The 21,279-nt window shown below is 44.7% G+C and overlaps 1 protein-coding gene across 1 annotated transcript in view; it reads left to right on the top strand.

Moving 5' to 3' along the window:
* POLR2C (RNA polymerase II subunit C) overlaps nucleotides 1-21,279 on the top strand; it is a 455,631-nt gene that overhangs the window by 251,930 nt on the left and 182,422 nt on the right. Inside the window, exon 6 of the mRNA XM_044081501.1 lies at nucleotides 9,827-9,878. Within this exon, the coding sequence (XP_043937436.1) occupies nucleotides 9,827-9,878 (52 nt within the window). The remainder of the gene's footprint in view (nucleotides 1-9,826; nucleotides 9,879-21,279) is intronic.

The raw sequence follows: 21,279 nt of genomic DNA, 5'->3' as shown, positions 1-21,279 counted from the left end.
ACCTCCACGCTTCAGCAGAAACTGGCCTTCAAAAAATTGGTCCTTTCCAGCCACGGACAGATCTCAAAGGGGCAGATACAGACACCCAAGGGGTAGAGGACAACCTCAAGGATCCTTAGAGCTAGACAGTGGCAAGCACCAACCCCAAGAGGTGGAGAAGATAGACCACAGTCATTTAGAAAAAAGACAATGACTTCCTCCTACGCCTGCCAAACAAAGTTATAATGGCAGCACCTTTGGGCGGAAAACTGGCATTATTTTCAAAAAACTGGCACATTGTTACAAAAGACAAATGGATTCTGGACATTATAGACAGAGGCTACAAGTTCCATTTTCACACCCTTCCAAAAATGAGAGGCTTACCAAACCTGCCACAAAATCAATGGGCAGAGGCACAAAGACAAATTTCCGCTCTCATGGATATGAAAGCAATTCAAGAGGTGCCTGCAAAAGAACAAGGACAAGGTTTTTATTCCAGACTATTTCTGGTACCAAGGAAGGACAAAGATTGGAGACCCATCTTAGACCTATCCATCCTAAACACATATCTACAGGTACCAAAATTCAAGATGCTCACATTACAGCAGCTTCTTCCTATGCTGGGCAAGGAGTCTTGGCTGGTAACGTTGGACCTCAAGGAGGCATACCTGCATGTCCCTATCAGACAAGATTGCAGAAGATACCTCAGATTTCTTACAGGTTCAACCCATTACCAATTCTCTGCATTGCCCTTTGGCTTATCTACTGCGCCCAGAGTGTTTACGAAATGCCTGGCATCAGTAATTGCCTTCTGCAGACAACAAGGAATACAAATCTACCCATATCTGGACGACTGCCTGATCCAAGCGGACAGCAAGGACATTCTATTGCAGCATCTGGCGTTTGTACTAAAACTGTTAAACTACCTGGGATACACAGTGAACAAAAAGAAATTAAAACTAATACCTTCTCAACAGATAATTTTCCTGGGTGCCAGCTTAAATACAACCACCCAGATGGCCTACCTCACGCCAGACAAACAAGGGCAACTGTCTCAATACTTCAACAAAATGGCAACTTTAACCAGACTAACTGCAAGGAAAGTCCTGCAGGCTCTGGGTTTCATGGCATCTTGCATTCTACTGATACCATGTGCAAAGCTGCATATGAGGAAACTGCAATGGTACCTAAAAAACTTATGGTCTCAACACAGCCACAGCTTGGAAACAATTATACCACTCATTCCATGCCTTCAAAAGGAATTTTTGTGGTGGGCTCAAGCATACCAAAGAAACACAGGTCTCCCTTTCTGTTTACCTCAAGCAACTCATATCACAACGGATGCCTCAGACTATGCCTGGGGAGCACACATGGCATATCAGTGCATTCAGGGAAAATGGTCCCAAAAAGAGAGACACCTACACATCAACCAAAAGGAGATGCTAGCCGTGCAAAATGCTTGACCTTCAAAGACCTACTGCATCCAGGCCAGCTGTTGATAAGGACAGAACACCACAGTCATGTGGTACACAAACAAACAGGGGAGAACTCATTCATACCCCCTGTGCAGACAAGCCATGACCCTGTGGAACACCGCTCTGGAATTACAAATTCAACTACAGGCACAATTCCTGCTAGGGAAGGAAAACACACTGGCAGACAACTTAAGCAGAAATATGACAGACCCACACGAATGGAAGTTGCATCCTCAAAGTTTTCTCAAAGATAACTCAGGCATGGGGGACAGCCAGAGATAGATCTATTTGCTACCCACAGAAATTACCAGTTGAAAAAAATTCTGTTCAAGGACCTATCATCCACAGGCCTGGAAAGTGGACGCACTCTCCTTCAATTGGACAACATTGACAGTCTATGCCTTCCCGCCTCTTCCTCTACTGACCAAAGTTCTATTAAAAGCCAGAGCAGAGAGGCCACAAATGATTCTCATTGCTCCAGACTGGCCACGACAGCACTGGTATCCTCTCCTAAAGAGCCTGTCACACTCACCACCATGGATACTACCTCTAGTTCCTCTTCTGTTGTCCCAGCACAACTACAAAACTCTTCACAGCCAGCTCAAAACCTTAAATCTAGCTGCATGGAGAATACCTTAATTATCCAACAGACTCTCCTCTCCAAAGAGGTGCAGGATATCATCTTGGAGGCCAGAAGACCCTCTACTAGAAAAACATACTCCACCAAATGGAAACGATTTTGTTCCTGGAATTAAGAAAAGGGCAAAAATCCTTGGGTAATAAATATACCCCAAATTTTACAGTACCTAGCCGAGATGTTAAACAGTGGCCTTTCCTTCTCCTCCATCAAGATGCACGCTTCAGCCATTTCTGCACAATACAGTACAGATCCTCCTTTTTTCTCACATCCTCTATTAAGGCAGTTCCTCAGAGGGGCAAAGAATATAAAACCCCCACGGAAACCACCGGTCCCAGCTTGGGACCTCAACTTTGTATTGGAAAAGCTGACCCTGCCTCCTTTTGAGCTGGCTTCTTCAACAGAGTTACAATACTTGTCGTGGAAAACAGCCTTCCTTCTGGCCATTACCTCAGCACGCAGGGTTTCGGAGCTACAGGTCCTCATGGCTGTGCAACCATTCAACATTTTCCATCAGGACAGAGTCTCCTTGCGAACCAACCCTACCTTCATGTTAAAGGTGGTATCCAGTGTAGCTTTGAATCAGACTATTCATTTACCTACCTTTTATCCAAATCCACAGAACAAAGGAGAGAGACTTTTACATTCCTTGGACATCCACAGACAACTTCATTATTACTTGGACAGAACAAAGTCATTCAGGAAATCTGAGCAGCTCTTTGTGCCCTATGCTACAGGTGCTCAAGGAAAGGCTATTTCCAAACAATTTCAAACTGGATAGCCCACTGCATACGCTTTTGTTCTTTTCATGGAAAACCTGTGCCTGTATACATCAGATCCCACTCCACCAGGGCTACAGCTACCTCTGCAGCTTTCCTCAGGGGGGTCCCTACCAAGGACATTTTGGAAGCAGCTACTTGGAGTTCATTGCACACTTTCTCCAAGCACTACCACTTTCCACTATACTCAAAATCTAGAGCGGGCTTTGCCACAGCAGTCCTGCAGGGCATCCTAGCCCCTCCCAGTTCCAATTAGTACCTACCACCCTTACTTAGCTTTGGGATTCTACCCATCTGTAATGACTGCAGCTGTATGCACGATGAACATAGTACAGTTTTGTACCTACCATAAATGCAGATGTTCGAGTGCCCATACAGCTGCAGTCCAGGTTACCCTCCCTCCATCCCCTCTTAGGACAGGCCTTAGGACAATCACCTTTATCATACAACCCTTTTGGGATATTCTTGCTTGCAACTACTGTTTTTGATTTTTCTTCATTGCATGTTTGCATAATATTATGTTTTGCCTTCCTTCTGGGGGCACCTGACATCTGGGGCAAGAAAAACTGAAGAAAATGGCGTCGGCTGCCTCTTTTATACCCCTGCAGCACTGACGTCGGGGAAGAAGCGACGACAACCGACACCGGACCTAGACTTTGGAAGTCGGCCGACCGAGGACCCGCCTGACGGCAGGATAACCCATCTGTAATGACTGCAGCTGTATGGGCACTCGAACATCTACATTTATGGTAGGTACAAAACTGTACGTTTTGCTCACTTTTTGTGCAGTTACAAGTTTGTTTATAAACCATTTGTAATGAATAATGTTTCTCACTTGGTGAACTGAATGTCGCATTAAATGGTATGACTTTGTAAAGCAAGTGTCACAACTTATGCCAGAGGTTAGCAAAATAAGAGCAACAGTACCCTTAAATATTTGAACAGCAATGTGTTTCTTTAGTAGAACTTCACATTCCAAAAATGCTGCTACAGGAGTTCTCATCATCAACTACTACTCCCATTCTCCCATTTGTTTATGGGGGTTAGGATGTCGCATTAACATTAGTCAGTGTGGCCAAATCACCTAAAGCCAATGCATACACATCTCAGTGGCTAGCCCTAATGTGTATATCCTTCAAAGATTTACAGTTAGGTTAGAGCCTCACATAATTGCATTTCCAGTAAGATAGTCTAAGTTCATAAGCATCACAACATGCTCGACTGTATGCTGTAAGGGAATTTTTGAAATTTCAGCTATAGTGATGATGTCCTTCAATAATGCAACTGCAGTCATAACATGTGGGTTGTCCTGCCTCAGGCAGCCCTCGGTCGGCCGGATTCCAAAGTCTGGGTCCGACGTCGGCTGATGTCGCATTTCTCTCCGACGTCAGAGCGGCTGGAGTACATAAGCATCAGCTGACGCCATTTTCTTCAGTCTTTCTTGCGAACTGCTTCTGCTTCGGGCACCGCGCGGCAAGTGCCGGTCGGTCAGCTCCTGTATTCTACGATACCGAAGTCATCAAAAAAGCTAAGTACCCCGTTGGGGACCTTTTCTTGCCTCAGCCGATGTCAGAAATTACTGAAAAAGTTAATAATTGTCTTTTTTGTGGTAAACAAATACCTCATAAGGATTTCCACTCTTACTGCCTCCCTTGCCTGGGCCCAGACCACGACGTCTCGGCCTGTGTAGCCTGTGCTCGCTTCAACAAGTGCACTCTCAGGCGCCAGGCGGAGTTCGCTGAAGATTTTTTCAGCGATAAATTTGCTTACACCATGCCGTCGGATCTTCCGACATCGCAAACTCCCAAAAAGCGAAAATACCGGGACCGACATCCTCGGCCCGCGTCTACCACCGACTCCACGCCAAAACCTAGCGCGAGTGCTCCGGTTCCCTCTGAGACGGTCTCTCCACCGCTCCGAACCGAAGACACCGCATTACCGACGACTCGATTCCAGACATTACTCCGGCGCCAGTTATAGATTTTCCTCCGGATACGAAACCAAGGAAATGCCGAGACCATTGCTGTAGACAAGGTCACTCCTGCGTGGAGCTGCCAGGCCTCCTATGGCCATGTCTATTAAGGCCTACTCTAGGGCTAAGGCAGCCAGCAAAACAAAGCATATTACTTCTAAATCCTTACCTCAGCCGACTCCGGAGACACAATTATGTCCATGGCTGCTGATTTAATTTCCATGATTAGAGGTTCACAGGCCCATCCTGAGAGAGCATCCCAGCCTCCTCCTGATAAAAGGCCCCGGATTGAACCCTCTGACACTACTCCTTCAGATGAAGACTCTGAGGGCTCTGTCCACTCTGATAGCCAGGAAGAGCTCTTCCAGACCTATGAGGACTCGGATGCAGAAGATTCCATCCCTTCGGCCTCCCCTCCTGAGGATATTTCTTTTGGGGAAGTTCTGCACACCATGAGGGAACATTTCAAGTGGCAAGGTCAGGAATATTCTGATTCTAGGAAACGCCTTAGGACTTTCCTTAAGAAGCCTCAGCACAGGCCCTTAGCTATTCCACCTGTACTTGATGTTCTGGATGATTTGTATTCTGACTCTAGTGCTACCCCTGATTCTCTTCCTCCTGCTCCAGCCAAGCCAGACAGGTATTACAGGGTCCCAGAAACTCATTCCCATTTATTCAGGGCCCATACTGTTGATTTGGAAACTATTTCACAGGGGCCTAAAGGAGTTTCAGCCTCCACCTCAAAAAATCCCTTGCCCTCCAACAGGGAAGCGAGGTCATTAGAGAGATGGGGCAAAAAGGTTTACACATCCACTACCTTATCTATGAGAGCTTTAAATTGCCTTTTTCATATGTTACAATATCAGGATTATCTCTTAGAAGATTTACAAAAAACATTAGCGTCTCCTGATCCTTTAGACAGGAAGACTTTGCAGGAAGCTGTACATAACACTCAGCAAGTAAGCAATCACTTCCTGCAGTGTGGATATGATGCACTGGACGATTCATGTAGGGCAGCTATGACAGGGGCAGTGATTCGTAGACATGCTTGGTTAAAAGATCAACCTCTACCAGATCATGTAAAAGCAAAACTTCTGGATGCACCTTTGGAAAAGAACAAGCTTTTTGGTGCAAATGCTAAGGATGTGTTAAAGACCATCGAAGAAAAAGCAAAATCAGTTCAGACTGTGAAAGATTTCCTCCAGGTTCAACCCCCCAGATTCAGTAGGAATTGCCCTTCAAAAAACTGGTCCTTTCCTAATCCAGAAAAGTTTCAAAGGGGTAAGAACAGACGTGGCCGAGGAAGAGGCCAATACAGAGGCCCTTACAGGGGACGACAATGGCAGCCAGGAAACCAAAGAAGTGTCGCAGGGGTTTCACCTGCCCAGCAACCACAAACTCAATGACTTTCCTCTACTACCGCCTACCAGGGAACAACTAGAAGCTCCCTTGGGCGGGAAATTATCTCTGTTTGCAGAAAACTGGCACAGACTGACAAAGGACAAATGGATTTTGGACATTATAGACCGAGGGTACAGGTTTCATTTTCATACCTTACCAAGAAAGCAAGGCATGCCAAACCTACCACAAAATCAGAGGGCAGAGGCTATCAAGCAAATCACTCTGCTGACTCGAATGAAAGCAATAGAAAGAGCTCCTCAACAAGAACAAGACCAGGGGTTTTACTCAAGACTGTTCCTTGTTCCAAGAAAAGAATCTCAATGGAGACCAATACTGGACTTGTCCGCATTAAACACCTTTCTCATAGTACCAAAGTTCAAAATGCTGACTCTACAGCAACTCCTTCCCATGCTGGGCAAGGAGTCGTGGCTGATTACTCTGGACCTCAAGGAGGCATACCTGCATGTCCCTATCAGACACAGCTGCAGAAGATACCTCAGATTTCTTGCAGGGCCAGAGCACTATCAATTCTCAGCATTGCCATTTGGCTTATCTACTGCGCCCAGAGTATTTACAAAATGCCTGGCTTCAGTAATTGCTCATTGCAGGCTCCAGGGTATACAAATTTACCCGTGCCTGGACGACTGCCTCATACAAGCGGACGACAAATTGATGTTGACAAAAAACCTGGATTATGTCATACGATTACTTCAAGCTCTGGGATACACAGTCAACTTCCAAAAGTCAAGACTGCAGCCATCCCAGCAAATAATCTTCTTAGGAGCCAAACTAGACACAGCCTCTCAGATGGCCTACCTGACAGAAGACAAGCAAGAGAAGTTAACTCATTACTTCAAAGGCTTAGCAAAACTCACCCAGATGACTGCAAGGAGATTCCTACAGGCCCTGGGTTACATGGCATCCTGCATTCTACTGGTTCCATTAGCAAAACTACACATGAGAAAGCTTCAATGGTACCTAAAAAGCATTTGGTCTCAACACAGCAACAACTTGGAGACAATCATACCACTCATTCCATCCCTACAAAAGGAATTCCTATGGTGGGCCTCGGTGAGCCAGGAAAACACAGGTATGTCATTCAAAAAACTACAGATAACACAGACCATGACTACAGACGCCTCAGACCTTGGATGGGGGGCGCACATGGAAGGCAGGTGTATACAAGGACAATGGTCTCCAAAGGAAACACATCTGCATATAAACCAAAAGGAAATGCTGGCAGTAATGCATGCCATCGAGGCTTTTCAACACCAACTCCAGCAAGGCCATTTAATGATACGGACAGACAACACCACTGTGATGTGGTACATAAACAAGCAGGGGGGCACCCACTCTTACCCCCTTTGCAGACTGACAATGCAGCTTTGGGAGAAGTCACTGAGCTTAAACATCCAGTTACAATCCCAGTTTGTTCCAGGAAAAGACAATGTGTTGGCGGACAGCCTAAGCAGGAATTTCACAGATCCACACGAGTGGAGGTTACATCCGAAGGCCTTCAGACAACTCACTTCGACATGGGGCAAGCCAGAAGTGGACCTATTTACCTCTCACCTCAACCATCTTCTACCAAAATTTTGCACAAGGACATATCCAAAAGCTTGGAAAATAGATGCCCTCTCATTCAACTGGAACTCCCTAGCAATCTATGCATTCCCACCTCTGCCACTGATGACCTCTGTATTACTAAAGATCAAAGCAGAGAAGCCCAAGGGAATCATAATAGCTCCAGATTGGCCAAGACAACACTGGTACCCACTACTATGGAGCATATGTCACACCAGGAGGTGGGCCCTCCCTCAGTGGCCTCTACTTTTGACTCAACACAATTTCGAAACACTGCATCCAAATCTTCAGACACTGCAGCTAACAGCCTGGGAGATCCCATAAATAACTTCAGCTTATCTCTCTCCAAGGAAGTTCAGCGGATACTAACAGAGGCTCGAAGACCATCCACCAGAAAGGTTTACTTAGCAAAGTGGAAAAGATTCAGCAATTGGAATACCAGCAAGGGACATGATGCATCATTGTTGAACATCCCACTCATCTTGGAATATTTGGCAGATATGTTAAAGAACGGCCTCTCATATTCTTCCATAAAGATACATGCATCTGCTATTTCAGCTAGATACAATACTGATCCTCCTGTTTTCTCTCACCCCTTACTAAGACAATTCCTCAGGGGAATCAAGAACATTAAGCCACCGAGAAAGGCCCCAGTGCCAGCCTGGGACCTCAATTTTGTCTTAGAAAAACTGACTCTACCTCCCTTTGAGCCAGCGGCTTCAGTTGACCTGCAATTTCTCTCATGGAAGACAGCTTTCCTGTTGGCAATTACCTCAGCAAGAAGGGTTTCGGAGCTACAGGCCCTAATGGCAATACCACCCTTTATTATTTTCCACAGAGACAGGGTTTCATTAAGGACCAACCCTACCTTCATGCCAAAGGTGGTATCTAGGGTTTCTCTAAATCAAGCCATTCATCTGCCTGCTTTCTTCCCCAATCCTGAGAATAAGGGGGAAAGACTTTTGCATACCTTGGACATTCACAGACAACTTCGATACTACCTGGACAGAACCAAGGCCAGTAGGAAGTCTGAACAACCTTTTGTAGCTTACGCCCCTGCAGTCCAAGGAAAAGCAATTTCAAAACAGACTATTTCTAAATGGATTGGACATTGCATCAGTTCTTCCTTTCATGGAAAGACTGTTCCAGCCAATGTCAGACCACATTCCACCAGAGCTACAGCCACCTCTACAGCATTCTTAAGAGGGGTGCCTACCAAGGACATTCTAGAAGCTGCTACATGGAGCTCCGTGCATACATTCTCCAAACACTACAATCTCCCTCTATATTCCAGATCCAGAGCAGGCTTTGCTTCGGCAGTCCTGCAGGGTTTGATTGCCACATCATCTCTTTCCTAGACCATACCTCCTCCCCCAGCTAAGCTATGGTATTCTACCCACATGTTATGACTGCAGTTGCATTCTTGAAGGACATAGTACAGTTTTGTACCTACCATAAATGTAGATGTCCGATAGACATGCAACTGCAGTCGGATTTTCCCTCCCTCCATACCCCGCTATGCCTAGGGTCCACTCCTATCCCTGTTACTCTTAGCTGGGGATATCTGTTATGGTGTATTTGTTTAATTGCTCATTTACTTGTTTGGAATCCTGTTTTGGTCTTCTGATTTGATTACAGCCTTCCTTGGAGGGCACCTGGCATCTGGGGCAAGAAACACTGAAGAAAATGGCGTCGGCTGATGCTTATGTACTCCAGCCGCTCTGACGTCGGAGAGAAATGCGACATCAGCCGACGTCGGACCCAGACTTTGGAATCCGGCCAACCGAGGGCTGCCTGAGGCAGGACAACCCACATGTTATGACTGCAGTTGCATGTCTATCGGACATCTACATTTGTGGTAGGTACAAAACTGTACTTTGTCTTGTGTTTGATCCTGTTAGTGACGTGCATGGATTTAACTGTACGCATATGTTAACTCTAGCTAGTCTGTATTGGTATGTTTATCTTTTAATTCTAATGTCCCATTTGTTTTGTGCAGGTAACTTCTCGTAGCAGAGACAATGACCCAAATGACTATATTGAACAAGATGGTAAGTGTGCTGCTAGTGGAAATTTTTTTATTTTTTTATTTATTTATTTTTTTAACCAGACAATTTGTAAATGTGAACTGTCACAAGCTGTGAACTGACTAACTGCACTATCAGCTCTGCACAACAGTAATTGAAAAGATAACCAAAGGTCTAATACAAAGAGGTCCATCAATGTGTAACAGCAGGATTAATGTTAGTAGGGGTTAAGATAGCTCGGTACATGAAGCTTTTCCAGGCTACTTTAGTCCCTTGTACTACCCTATAATCTACTGTCATTCTCTTTTACTGAAGTGTAGCTAAGAATACTTCAAATTGTATCAGTCTACATTTAAGAATTTTGGCACACTTTGTGTCTGTCAGCAATTGTCTTCACTGTACTCTGTATTCCTTTTAGGACATTCTGTTTATTGTTTCAGTGAGATTGTTTGCTTTCTGGTATGTGTGTGTTTGCATATTTGTGTATAGGTACACATCTGTGTATGTGTGTGTGTATATATATATATATATATATATATATATATATATATATATATATATATATATATATATTATGTGCATATACACGTATATGTGAATACACACTCATATATATACTCATCTTATACATGTATAGGCACAGCACACACACACACACACACACACACACACACACACGTGCGTGTGTGTATATGCATGTCTCTATATATATATATATATGTATATATGCATACATACATATGAATATATGAATCTAGGACTGTTGCTCGAAATCACGTTTACTCGAAACGTAAACGGCCGAGCACACTTTCGCAAAAGTGGATTTATACCGAAAATGCACTTTTGCGGAAGAGAAACAAAACAAAAAAACATAAAAAAATAAAGTCATCACGTTTATGCAGGGGGGCACCCCGCCATGTGGGGGTCTGTGCCCCCCACACCCCTCTACTTTTATATTCTCACTCCGAGCTTGCACTACAGTGGGGAAAGGGGAATATTCCCTTATCCCCACTGTACCGCGATCTAAGCAACAGCCCCCCATTGCTCAGTTGCTGTTTTTTTAACTCCTCTTTCTCGAAAGTGCATTTTCGGTAGAAATGCACTTTTGCGAAAGTGTGCTCTGCCATTTACCTTTCGGGTTAGTGTGATTTCAAGCAACAGTATGGATCCCAAATATATATATATATATATATATATATATATATATATATATATATATGGGTCTACTTCTAAAGACCGAACCGACGATTCCCTGACACGCGGAAAACGAAGACGAAACGACCCGACGGGTAAGTTTACCGACAGGGTGATTTGCCGACAGCGGAAAGACCGACAAGGGTAATGTGCGATCGCGACTCGGTAAGTGTGCGACAGTGACGGCGTTAGGAGCGGTGAGGTAAGTGTGCGATATTGTGGGATTTCGGGTTAGGCTGTGGGAAAGGTGAGTGTGTGTAAGTGTCGGAGTTAGGGTTCGTGTAAGGTAAGTGTGTGATAGTGAGGGACTGTAGTTTGGGGTCGGGTTACGTGAGTTAGGGTTAGGGTGCAGGTAGGTGAAGTGTGCGATAGTGTCGGACCTTGGGCTAGGGGTGGGTTAAGTGAGTTAGTGTTAGGGTGCAGGTAGGTGAAGTGTGCGATAGTGTCGGACCTTGGGGTTAGGGGTGGGTTAAGTGAGTTAGGGTTAGGGTGCAGGTAGGGTGAGTGTGCGATAGTGTCGGACCTTAGGGTTAGGGTTTGGGTTAGGGCTAGTGGGTATGTTATGTAGTGTGGTGTGTTGTTTATGTTCGGTGTGTCGGTGTTATGGTGTTCGGTGTTTTGCGTTGTCGGTTTTGTGTGTTGTCGGTTATCTGGCGTCGGTGATTTTTGTGTCGGCTGTAGCGTTCGGCTTTTAAAGTAGACCCATATATATATATATATATATATATATATATATATATATATTTATTGATATATAAATAAATGTGTATTTGTCTGTGGGGAAACTGAATATGGACAAATCCCTCTTTAGTCAGCAAAATGTAGACTAACACAGATGGTCAACAGGTGTGAGAGGTAGACAGTCAATGGGTAGGGGAATATTCCCCTTTCTTGGAAATTGTGCGATCTCTGAGTAAAGTATATGTAATAAGCAGAGATTGTGGAAGTGCAGATTTTTGCTCAGCGCATGCTTAGTAGGGTTTTGACATTTGTAAAGTCAAACTTTTGTGGTCTACCTTGTGTGAATGTCAATATTTGGGTCATTAGTTGTTTTTCAGTGCACACAATTGTTTGTTACATTTGTTAAAATTCCAGGTTTTTGTGCTATAAAAAAGCGATCACTAAATCATTTCAAAATTTTTCCCACCTTTAATGTGACCTATAACCTGTACAATTCAATTGAAAAACAAATCTGTTAGGGGAAAAAATATAATAAATAAAAAAAGTACAATAAGCTTGTTGCACAAGTGTGCACATCTTTAAACTAATACTTTCTTGAAGCACCTCTTGATTTAATTACAGCATTCAGCCTTTTGGGTAGGAGTCTGTCAGCATGGCACATCTTGACTTGGCAATATTTGCCCACTCTTCCTTGCAAAAGCACTCCAAATCTGTCATTGCGAGGGCATCTCTTGCGCACAGCCCTCTTCAGGTCACCCACAAAATTTCTATTGGATTTAGGTCTGGGCTCTGGCTGGGCCATTCCAAAACTTGAAATGTTCTGTAGTCCTATCTCGCCTTCATTCTTACACTTAGTTCAGAGCCGAACCTCAGCTCCGACTCGGCAGTTCTCTAGCTCAAAGTTTTCTGGTTGGCTCATGGTAAGGAGGTATCCCATCATGCACCACTGACATATCCCAGATCTCGTTTGCTGCTTGTTGAGCTCAGATGTGCTTCTTCTTGGCCGTGGCTAAGTGAAATTTTTTTCTGATTGTTACTCAATTTATAACTTTTAAAAGAGTTGTATTCAGAGTACTTAGTATTTATTTACTGTCTGGTGTCTGTTTTAGACCTTGTGTGGCATTGTTTGCTCTGTTACTGCTGTTTTTATTGGCCGTTCTCCTGCAGGCCTGTTGTGTATCCCTGCATCGCTATTGGTTTTGTTTGCAACTTGGCCTTGCCTAATTGTGTTTCTCTCCTTTCTAAGCTATTTTTCACCAAGGGCTAGGCCCGTAAGTTATTGGATCTACTTCTCGATCTGTCTCTCTTGCTCTTCCTTCCCAGGGCTAGGCCCGCTTAAGTTAGTCCTCGGTCTGTAGTCTGTTTCTTCTTCTAGGGCTAGGCCCGTTTAAGTTTGAGAACCTAGTCGTTTGTCTAACTATCTGTTCAGGGCTAACCGTTTGAATTAGAGGTAGTTCCTGCTTTCTGTTTCTTACATTGGTAACTTTATTTTGGTGTCTGATATGTCTAAAGATTCAAAAGACCACAAGCCTTCTGGATTTAAATGTACCAAGTGCACCCAAACAATGTCCCTGACAGATGGGCATACTATTTGCGTATACTGCTTAGGTGCTATTCACCTTCAAGAATCTTGCTCCTTTTGCCATGCTTTTAGTCTTCGAGTCCTTCAAGAGAGAAACAACGAACTTATATTGAAAGGCCTCTTAAAGCATTCTTTTTGAGGAAGAATTGGCTTCTTCTTCCTCTTCTAGTTCCAAGTGTCCATCTTCCAAAAAAGACAAAGTTAAACCTACAAAAAGGCGGTCTCCCACTCGCTCGGTGTCGACGGAGCTGCCAGAGAAAATTGCCAAATCGACTACCTCCTCTTCGGCTTCACTGGTTTTGGTGCCAACACAGGTTATTGATGTGGAACAATCAGTTTCGGTTCCAAGGGTTACGGAGCCACTAACTGAGTCTGTGTCTCAGAGCCGGTCAGCTGAACTTCGTCCGGTTTCTCCGACTCTCAGATCGCCAGTTTTTCAGTGGTCTAGGCCCCCCACTTTATCTTCCAGGTCCTCGAGGAGCCTTTCTGATGAGGACGTTGAGAGAGTGGTGCGCAGACTTTGCAAGACATCGGCGCTGGCAAATTTACTTTCGGCTCCGTCCCAGTCTGTTCCGGAGCCTACTGAGCCTGTACACCCTGTCACTGTTCCTCCTCCTAGCCAGTCCGGCACATCAGAGCCAGCGATGTCTGTGCCACTTGTTCTGGAAAGGTCGGTTTCAGCTACCTCGGTTGATCTCTCTGTTTCAATATCTGCTCCGACCCCTTCGGTACAGTCTGTGGGGTCTACGGTTCTAAGCTATCTGGTCGGGCCCGAGGGGGGCGCTTGGACCCGAACTTCTTCGGTTCTGAGCTTACCTCTTGGTGCTTTGGCTCGGGTGAGTTCGGACCCCACGTCTGTCTCTGAGCCTATCTCCTTAGCACCAAGGACTGCCTCTGCCCCTTCGGAGTGGGAGGCATCCTCGGAGCCGGGAGAGTCTGCCTTCGAGCTGATGAGTGTTTTGTCCAAGTCTTCAGTTCCAACTAGGGGCACTGACACACTTCCCCCTAAAGCACCGACCTCAGTCTCACAGCACCTTCTCTCATCCAACACAGCAGAGACACGCAGCCTCAGGAACCCTCCATGAGTGGTCCACAGTCTTCCAAGATCTCCCCAGAATATCCTTCTGAGGAGCCTCCTCAGAAGAACACATGTAAGAGGAAGCATGTTGACTCATCCGATGAGTCCATTACATCAGACACTGACCTAGAGGAGTCAGAAGGGTCCCCCAAGTCGTCCTCTGATGATATCTCCTTCGCAGATATCCTTGAGATCCTGAAACAGAGAGGCAGCTGGCCCACCACCTCCCCTTCTGATGAGGAGTCATTGTACCTGAAGGCTTTCGGGTCTCAACCTATGACCTCTTGGGTATCTCCACCTTTCGACGAACTCTTGGATCTAGTGAGTCGAAAGGTGTGGGAATCTTCTGATACTGTGGAACCAGTCCCTATAAGACCTAATAAATTCTTATCAGCACCTCAGGGCAAAGATGATCTCACCAAAGGCGTACCAGTAGATGCCATGGTGGTGGCAGCCACCAAAAAGGAATTTGCTGAAACTTCCTCCACTGTCCATCCACCGAACAAAGAGTCTCGAATGATGGATAGGTACAGGAAGTGTATCTTTTCTTCAGCAGCTTTTACACTCAGATCGCTGAACTACCTGTCTCATTTCACTAGGCTCCAGAGAGATTTCCTGAAAGAGCTGGGAGATGCTCTCCAAGGTAATGTATCTGAAGCGGTATCTGATAAGCTTAACACACAGATGTCTACCTTAAATTCTTTTGTAAACTCGTCCATGAGGCTGATATCTTATGCAGCGGATGGAGCGAGTAGGGCAGTGAGTTCAGGGATTTCTCTTAGAAGCCACTCCTGGATGCGCTTGTGTAATTTTGCAGAGGCCTTTAAGTCTACATTTACCCACGCACCCTTTGATGGATCCTCGTTGATTGGACCTAAGGTAAAGGACACACTCACCAGGTGCGAACAGGAGGGGAAAACACTGTCTGCGTGGGAGTTCGTTTTTCCATTCCTCCTAGACCCTATCCCAAAGAGTAGAGGGGCAGAAAGATGTGGTTCAAGAATTCGCAGATGTTTTTCCAGGACGCACAGGGTGATTCCTTCTTTAGAGGCAGAGGAGGATGAAATAACTGTAGACTTCACCCTAGAGGCAGGGGAGGCCCGCAGAATCTGGGAGACCGTGATTCCTTTCGTGGTTGTCCCCTACCAGCACTCCTCAATCCTTGTACCCAGAAGCCTGGCATGAGGGCGAGATGATCTACAAACATGGAACATTATGGTGAGTACATAACTTCTTTTTTTCTTCTGGAGAAGCCATTCTTTTGTTGATTTGGATGCATGCTTGGGGTCATTGTCTTGCTGAAAGGTGAAATTCCTCTTCATCTTTCACCGTTTTGGGCCAAAAGTGACTGGTATTTGGAACTGTTCATAACTCCCTCCACCTTGACTAAAGCTCCAGTTCCAGCTGAAGAAAAGCAACCCCAATGCATGATACTGCCACCACCATGCTTCACCGTGGGGATGGTGTTCTTTTGGTGATGCGAAGTGTTGTTTTTGCTTCAAACATATATTTTGGAATTGTGGCCAAAAGGTTCAACCCTGGTCTCATCACACCATAACACATTTTCCCACGTGCTTTTGGGAGATTTAATGTATTGTTTTGCAAATTTTAGCCAGGCCTGGATGTTTTTCTGAGTAAGAAAAGGCTTCCATCTTGCAACCCTACCCCCTAGCCCAGACATATGGAGAATATGGGAGATTGCTGTCACATGCAGTACACAACCAGTACTTGCCAGAAGTTCCTGCAGCTCCTTCAGTGTTGCTGTAGGTCTCTTGGCATCCTTCCTGACCAGCTTTCGTCTCTGCTTTTCATCATTTTTGGAGGGATGTCAAGTTCTTTGCAACTCCACTGTTGTCCCATATTTCCTCCACTTTTTGATGACTGTGTTCCATGGTATATCCAAGGACAGATTAACTTTATTTGGGGTTAATGAGAGTCTCTTTAATTGATGACAGGTGCGTACCCAAGAAGACTTAATGTTGTAATTAAATCAAGAGGTACTTCAACAAAATATGAGTTTAAGGATGTGCACACTTATGCAACCAGCTTATTGTACTTTTTTTATTTTTTCCCCTAACAGACTGGTTTGCTTTTCATTTGAATTGTACAGGTTATAGGTCACATTAAAGGTGGGAAAAATTTTGAAATGATTTATTGTGGTCTCATTTTTTTATATCACAAAAACCTGGCATTTTAACAGGGGTGTGTACACTTTTATACCCACTGTAAATATTTCTCTAGCAGGTCCTATTTGTATCACAGGCAAGGTTTAAGTCTTTAGAATGGGTAATTCTGGTACTGTTTGTTTTGTGGATATGCAAGAGGTCCATCAGAGTGGGTTCTGACAATGCCCTGTATGCCAGGCATGGATCTCCCCTCAAAAGCCTGTAGGAGATAGAATACAGGGATAGGGCCTTGAGGTGTTCTTCATAGGACATATTACTTACACCCTTATTCATTTAGTGAGGAACCTATGTGGACATTCCATTTGTTGGATATGCCTGGTTAGGTGCATACCAAAGGGGGCATTGTACTCCATGATAGGTCTGATGAATGGCGAATACAGTAGAACAGCGACTCCCTTGGAGTTATATACCATACCTTTGTTTATTAGTTGCGCAACATAAAATGATTTCCTCACCACTGTAGACACGTGATGGTCAAAAGCTAAATTATTATCTGTGTGTCTCCCCAAGTCCCTGATTACTGTGTCAACTCTAAGGGGTGTGTTGTCAATATGTCCATTACCAGGGATGGATGACTTCCCAAGGGATACTATTATACATTTCTTGGCATTTCATTTTAGTCCATGACTTTGACACCAGTTGTTTGTGTCAGCCCCTCTTGGAGAACATTTGTGTCAGTGTGAGATTCAATGACCGCTCCTAATTTGCAATCCTCTGAAAATTTAGTCAACCAGAGACCACTGACATTGGTCTTTACTTCTGAGAAGTAAATGCCAAAAAGGAGCGGCCCAAGGACTGATCCCTGATGGGACTCCACTTGTGACTGACCTCTTGGGTCCTGTCTGTGAGCCAATTGGCTATCCTTCAGGTGACCTACAGGTTTGTACCTAACCTCTGGAGTTTAACAATGCCCGAGTGGGGTATTATGTCAAATGCCTTGACCAGGTCAAGGTAGGCAGTGTGAACGATTTTGCCCTCATCCATTGCTGTGGTGACCTTCTCAAAGACATCCACCAGATTGAGTAGGCATGATCTGCATTTGATGAAACCAAACTGGGTTGGGTCCAGTGTCTGGAAGTTTACTATATCTCTATGGATCATCTCCAGGATAATTCATTCCATGGCTTTACGTAGAAGACTAGTGAGACTTGGGGGTCTGTAGTTGGCCCACCTTTACGCAGAGGAATGACTGTTGCCTTTCTTTATTCATGAGGCACGAAGCCTGTTTGGAGGCTACAGTTAAATAGTAATTCCGGAGACCCTGATAGGTCATGTTTCATGCTATTTAGAAGGCATCCTGGGATATTGACTGGGCCCATTGATGCAGTGTTCTTGGTCTTAGTGAGAGCTTTAAGGACCTGTTCCCTAGTGATAGTAGGGGGAGTTATATTTGATGATATTTCCTGAGAGAAGGTTCAGAGGGAGAGAGGAGTAAAGTTGGAGGTGAATTTATCAGCCAGGAGGTTTGCAATATATTCTGGCTCAGTATAGGTGGCTCCATTTACAATGAGCTCTGCACACAATTGTGTATTGCCTTTGATGGTGCAGTCATAACTAAAGAATACTTTGTGGTTGTCCTTGGCCTGGGAAGCCAAACTTACCTCAAATTTGGCTGTGGTAGACTTTATTTGTCCTCCTAGTTATTTGTTTAGTTTAATGAGAGCGTTTTTATCCTGCTGGGTGCTGCACCTCCTAATTTTTGCCATGACTTTCTTGCTCCTGTTATACATCTGATTGATTTTGTAATTCCACCAGGGTGGCTTGTTTTTTGAGTTAGTTCTGTACTTCTTCCTGGTGGGTACAGCGTGCAGCTATTAACATGCTTATGCAGGGTTTCTGTAAACAGTTCTGCATAGACAGAAGTGTTCTCAGCGTTTATAGGGGCTTGAAAATTTTCCAGGCTCTCACTTAATAGCAGGAGGTTAGCCTTAGAATAGTTCCTGAATATTCCCAGTTTAGCTGGTAGTCCAGGTATTTTTTTTACTTCAGAGGAGACCATTTTGTGGTCTGACCTTACCAGGGAAGGCATTACAGTAATGGATGTGCAGCACTCTCCCATATTAGTGAGGACCAGATCCAGTATGGTTGCATCCCTGGTGGGTGTATTGACTATCTGGCCCAGGGAGTTTGTTTACAAAATCCAGGAATCTCTCTGCATGTATATTTGATGTCGTATAGGATTCCCAGTTAATAGTGGGGTAATTAAAGTCACTCATGAATATGGTATTGGGTTGAATGGTTAGTGTTTCCATTAAGTTTAAATGCATGTTATGGGTTTCCTTGGTCATAGAGGTGGACCTATAGCTTGCAAGGAAGTGGTACTGGATTTTACCTATGGTGATTTGAACATGGAGCAGCTAGAGTTCATTGTCCGTTTTGACCAGTCTTGAAGTATATTTATTTTTGATGTAGAGACACCTCCACCTTTAGTTCTTGCCTGTGAAGTAGATGGTCTAAATGTGTGGAAGGCATTATAACTCTGCACTGTTGGTGTGCTGTCCGAGGGTTTAAACCACGTCTCAGAGATTATGTTTGCAGATACTACAATTAGGGCTTAGAGTTTGCCTGTGGCCCTTCCTCTTGCTGCTCCTTGGATGGGTAGAGTCTTCTTTCTCTGTTTTCTCTTGTTCATAGTCATCCAAGCAGTCCTTGCTGGTACTGTTGCTCTGTTTTCAGTACTAGAGATGCCAGAGTCAGCTGACATTGATGCACACAATCAAAAACTCCTCAGGTTTGAGTGGGGAAACCTTTCACTTGTGCAGCCTTTGGAATCCGTGACTGTCCTTTTGTGCTTCTGGTGACACCTATGTACTTCTGTACCTCAAATGCTTGGGTTTGAAGCAATGGGACCGTGTTCAGCACTGGCCTACTTGTTGCAGATGCAGGCTTTGATTACTTCATCCCCACTTCTGTTGACACCAGGGATCTCCTTCCATGTCACTGTTGTAGTACTTTTCACTGAAGGAATCTCTTAAGGATAGCCCAACATCTGGCCTATATTCCATAGCTTTGAATTTTATAGGTGCCGCATGCAGTTCTCAGAACTTCTTTGCCACCAGTCTGAACACTGTTACCCAACATCAGTCTGAATTACATGTATACTGTGCTGGTTACCAGACCATCTTCAGATAATTGCCCTGTTGGGGTTCTTCTGTATTTTATCTCAATATCGTTACTTGTGTTCATGTCATCCAAGAAGGGAAAATGACAATGTGGGAGGAAATTCCCTAAAAAGGCAGTCATGACTAGTGCCTTTTTTGCCTAGGTGCTTCGTGCACCTGTACACAGTAATTTGTCAAGCATTTGTCCCTGAAACCCTCCGTAGTCACTTATCCTCCCTCTCCATATACATTCAGAACCAACGTCTTAAATTATTGGCTCAGGGTTCTTTGGCAGAATTCTCCCTTCCTTAATGACAGCAGTCTTCCAAAAATGCCAAAAAGTCTAGGCCTGATCCTGTTGCTGTCCAGCCTTCATCAGATGTCTCTAGAAGCTAGTGAAAGTCCTGAAGAATGTCCGATGCTTGCATGGGATTCCTCTGCCACAACCCCATTGGAGGCTGGCCTGGATCAGAATTCTCGCACCTCCTCTGAAACTTTTCAAACGTCTGTCCTGGACATTGTGGGGGAACCACGCCTTATTTCAAGGGGCAGAGGGGGATTCCTCAAATCTTAGTCCGGGAAGAGATTCCTACTGCAGTCATTTAATTCTGCCAAGGGACTGAGCCACCGAGGGGTTTTAGGGTGGACATCTTGCTTAAAAAAACAAAAGACCAAGCATATTACAGCTATTGCTAAGGATCCACAAAGTTAATGGCAGGATTTTACCGAAGGATTGTTTAATGCCTTGGTGGCCTTAAAACCTCCTCAAGGGGGTGTAACTATCTGCTCCTTCCTAGTCTTCTACTCCTGTAAAGAGGACAGCGGAGCCGTATTCCTCTGAGGACTAGATTCTGGGGAGGAATCCCTTTTATACTCAAATTCCTTCTTCTCTAGACTATGACTGAGAAGAAGAATTTCCTTTGGGGTACTATTGCTCGTATGATGGAGTACTTAGAGTGGGATTGCTCCCAGGTCTGATATCCAAAAGAGATGCTATGAGCTGCTACAAAAGGAATCTCCAAAGCCATCTGCAGATGTTTTTCTATTCTCTTGTTGCAGTATTCCAAACCCTTGTGTTATCCTTTGCTAGCTACCTGAATGTCCGGCCAGTATACAAAAGCTTCTAGTCACTGCTAGTTATGTGGGACGTCTGACATTGGCCGCAGGATCATACACCATAAAAGTGACGTCCAGACGTACCTTTGCTCAGAACGTCTCTGATGCCAGTGGAACGTGAGCTCTTCTGTCGTCGTCTCTTCGAATTAAAATATAAGTACCCCTTTGGGGCCATTTTTTTGTTTCTCTTGAGTCACTGCATGCCTGTTTAGGTTCATGTCATCCAGGAAACAAAAGTGCAGGTGCGGACATTGGATCTCCCATAAGGACGCCAATAAGCTCTACCTTTTTCTACTTAGAGCCTACACATGACCATCAAACTTGCGCATTCTGACAGGCCTTCATACCTAAGACACGCTGCAGTCGTCTGCACGCCCTTAATATTTACATACAAAACCAGCATCTAAAATGCTTGGTGCTAGCGATGGAGGGGCTGTCTGATCAGACCATAGAGCCACCTAAGAAGGCCAAAGTTTCCAGGCCTGAA

Source organism: Protopterus annectens, chromosome 8.part0 (genome assembly GCF_019279795.1).
Source record: "Protopterus annectens isolate FY-2018-M chromosome 8.part0, PAN1.0, whole genome shotgun sequence".
In the NCBI taxonomy this organism is placed as follows: Eukaryota; Metazoa; Chordata; order Ceratodontiformes; family Protopteridae; genus Protopterus; species Protopterus annectens.
The sequence above is the reverse complement of the archived record's forward strand: the minus strand, read 5'-3'. Positions and strand labels throughout refer to the sequence as shown.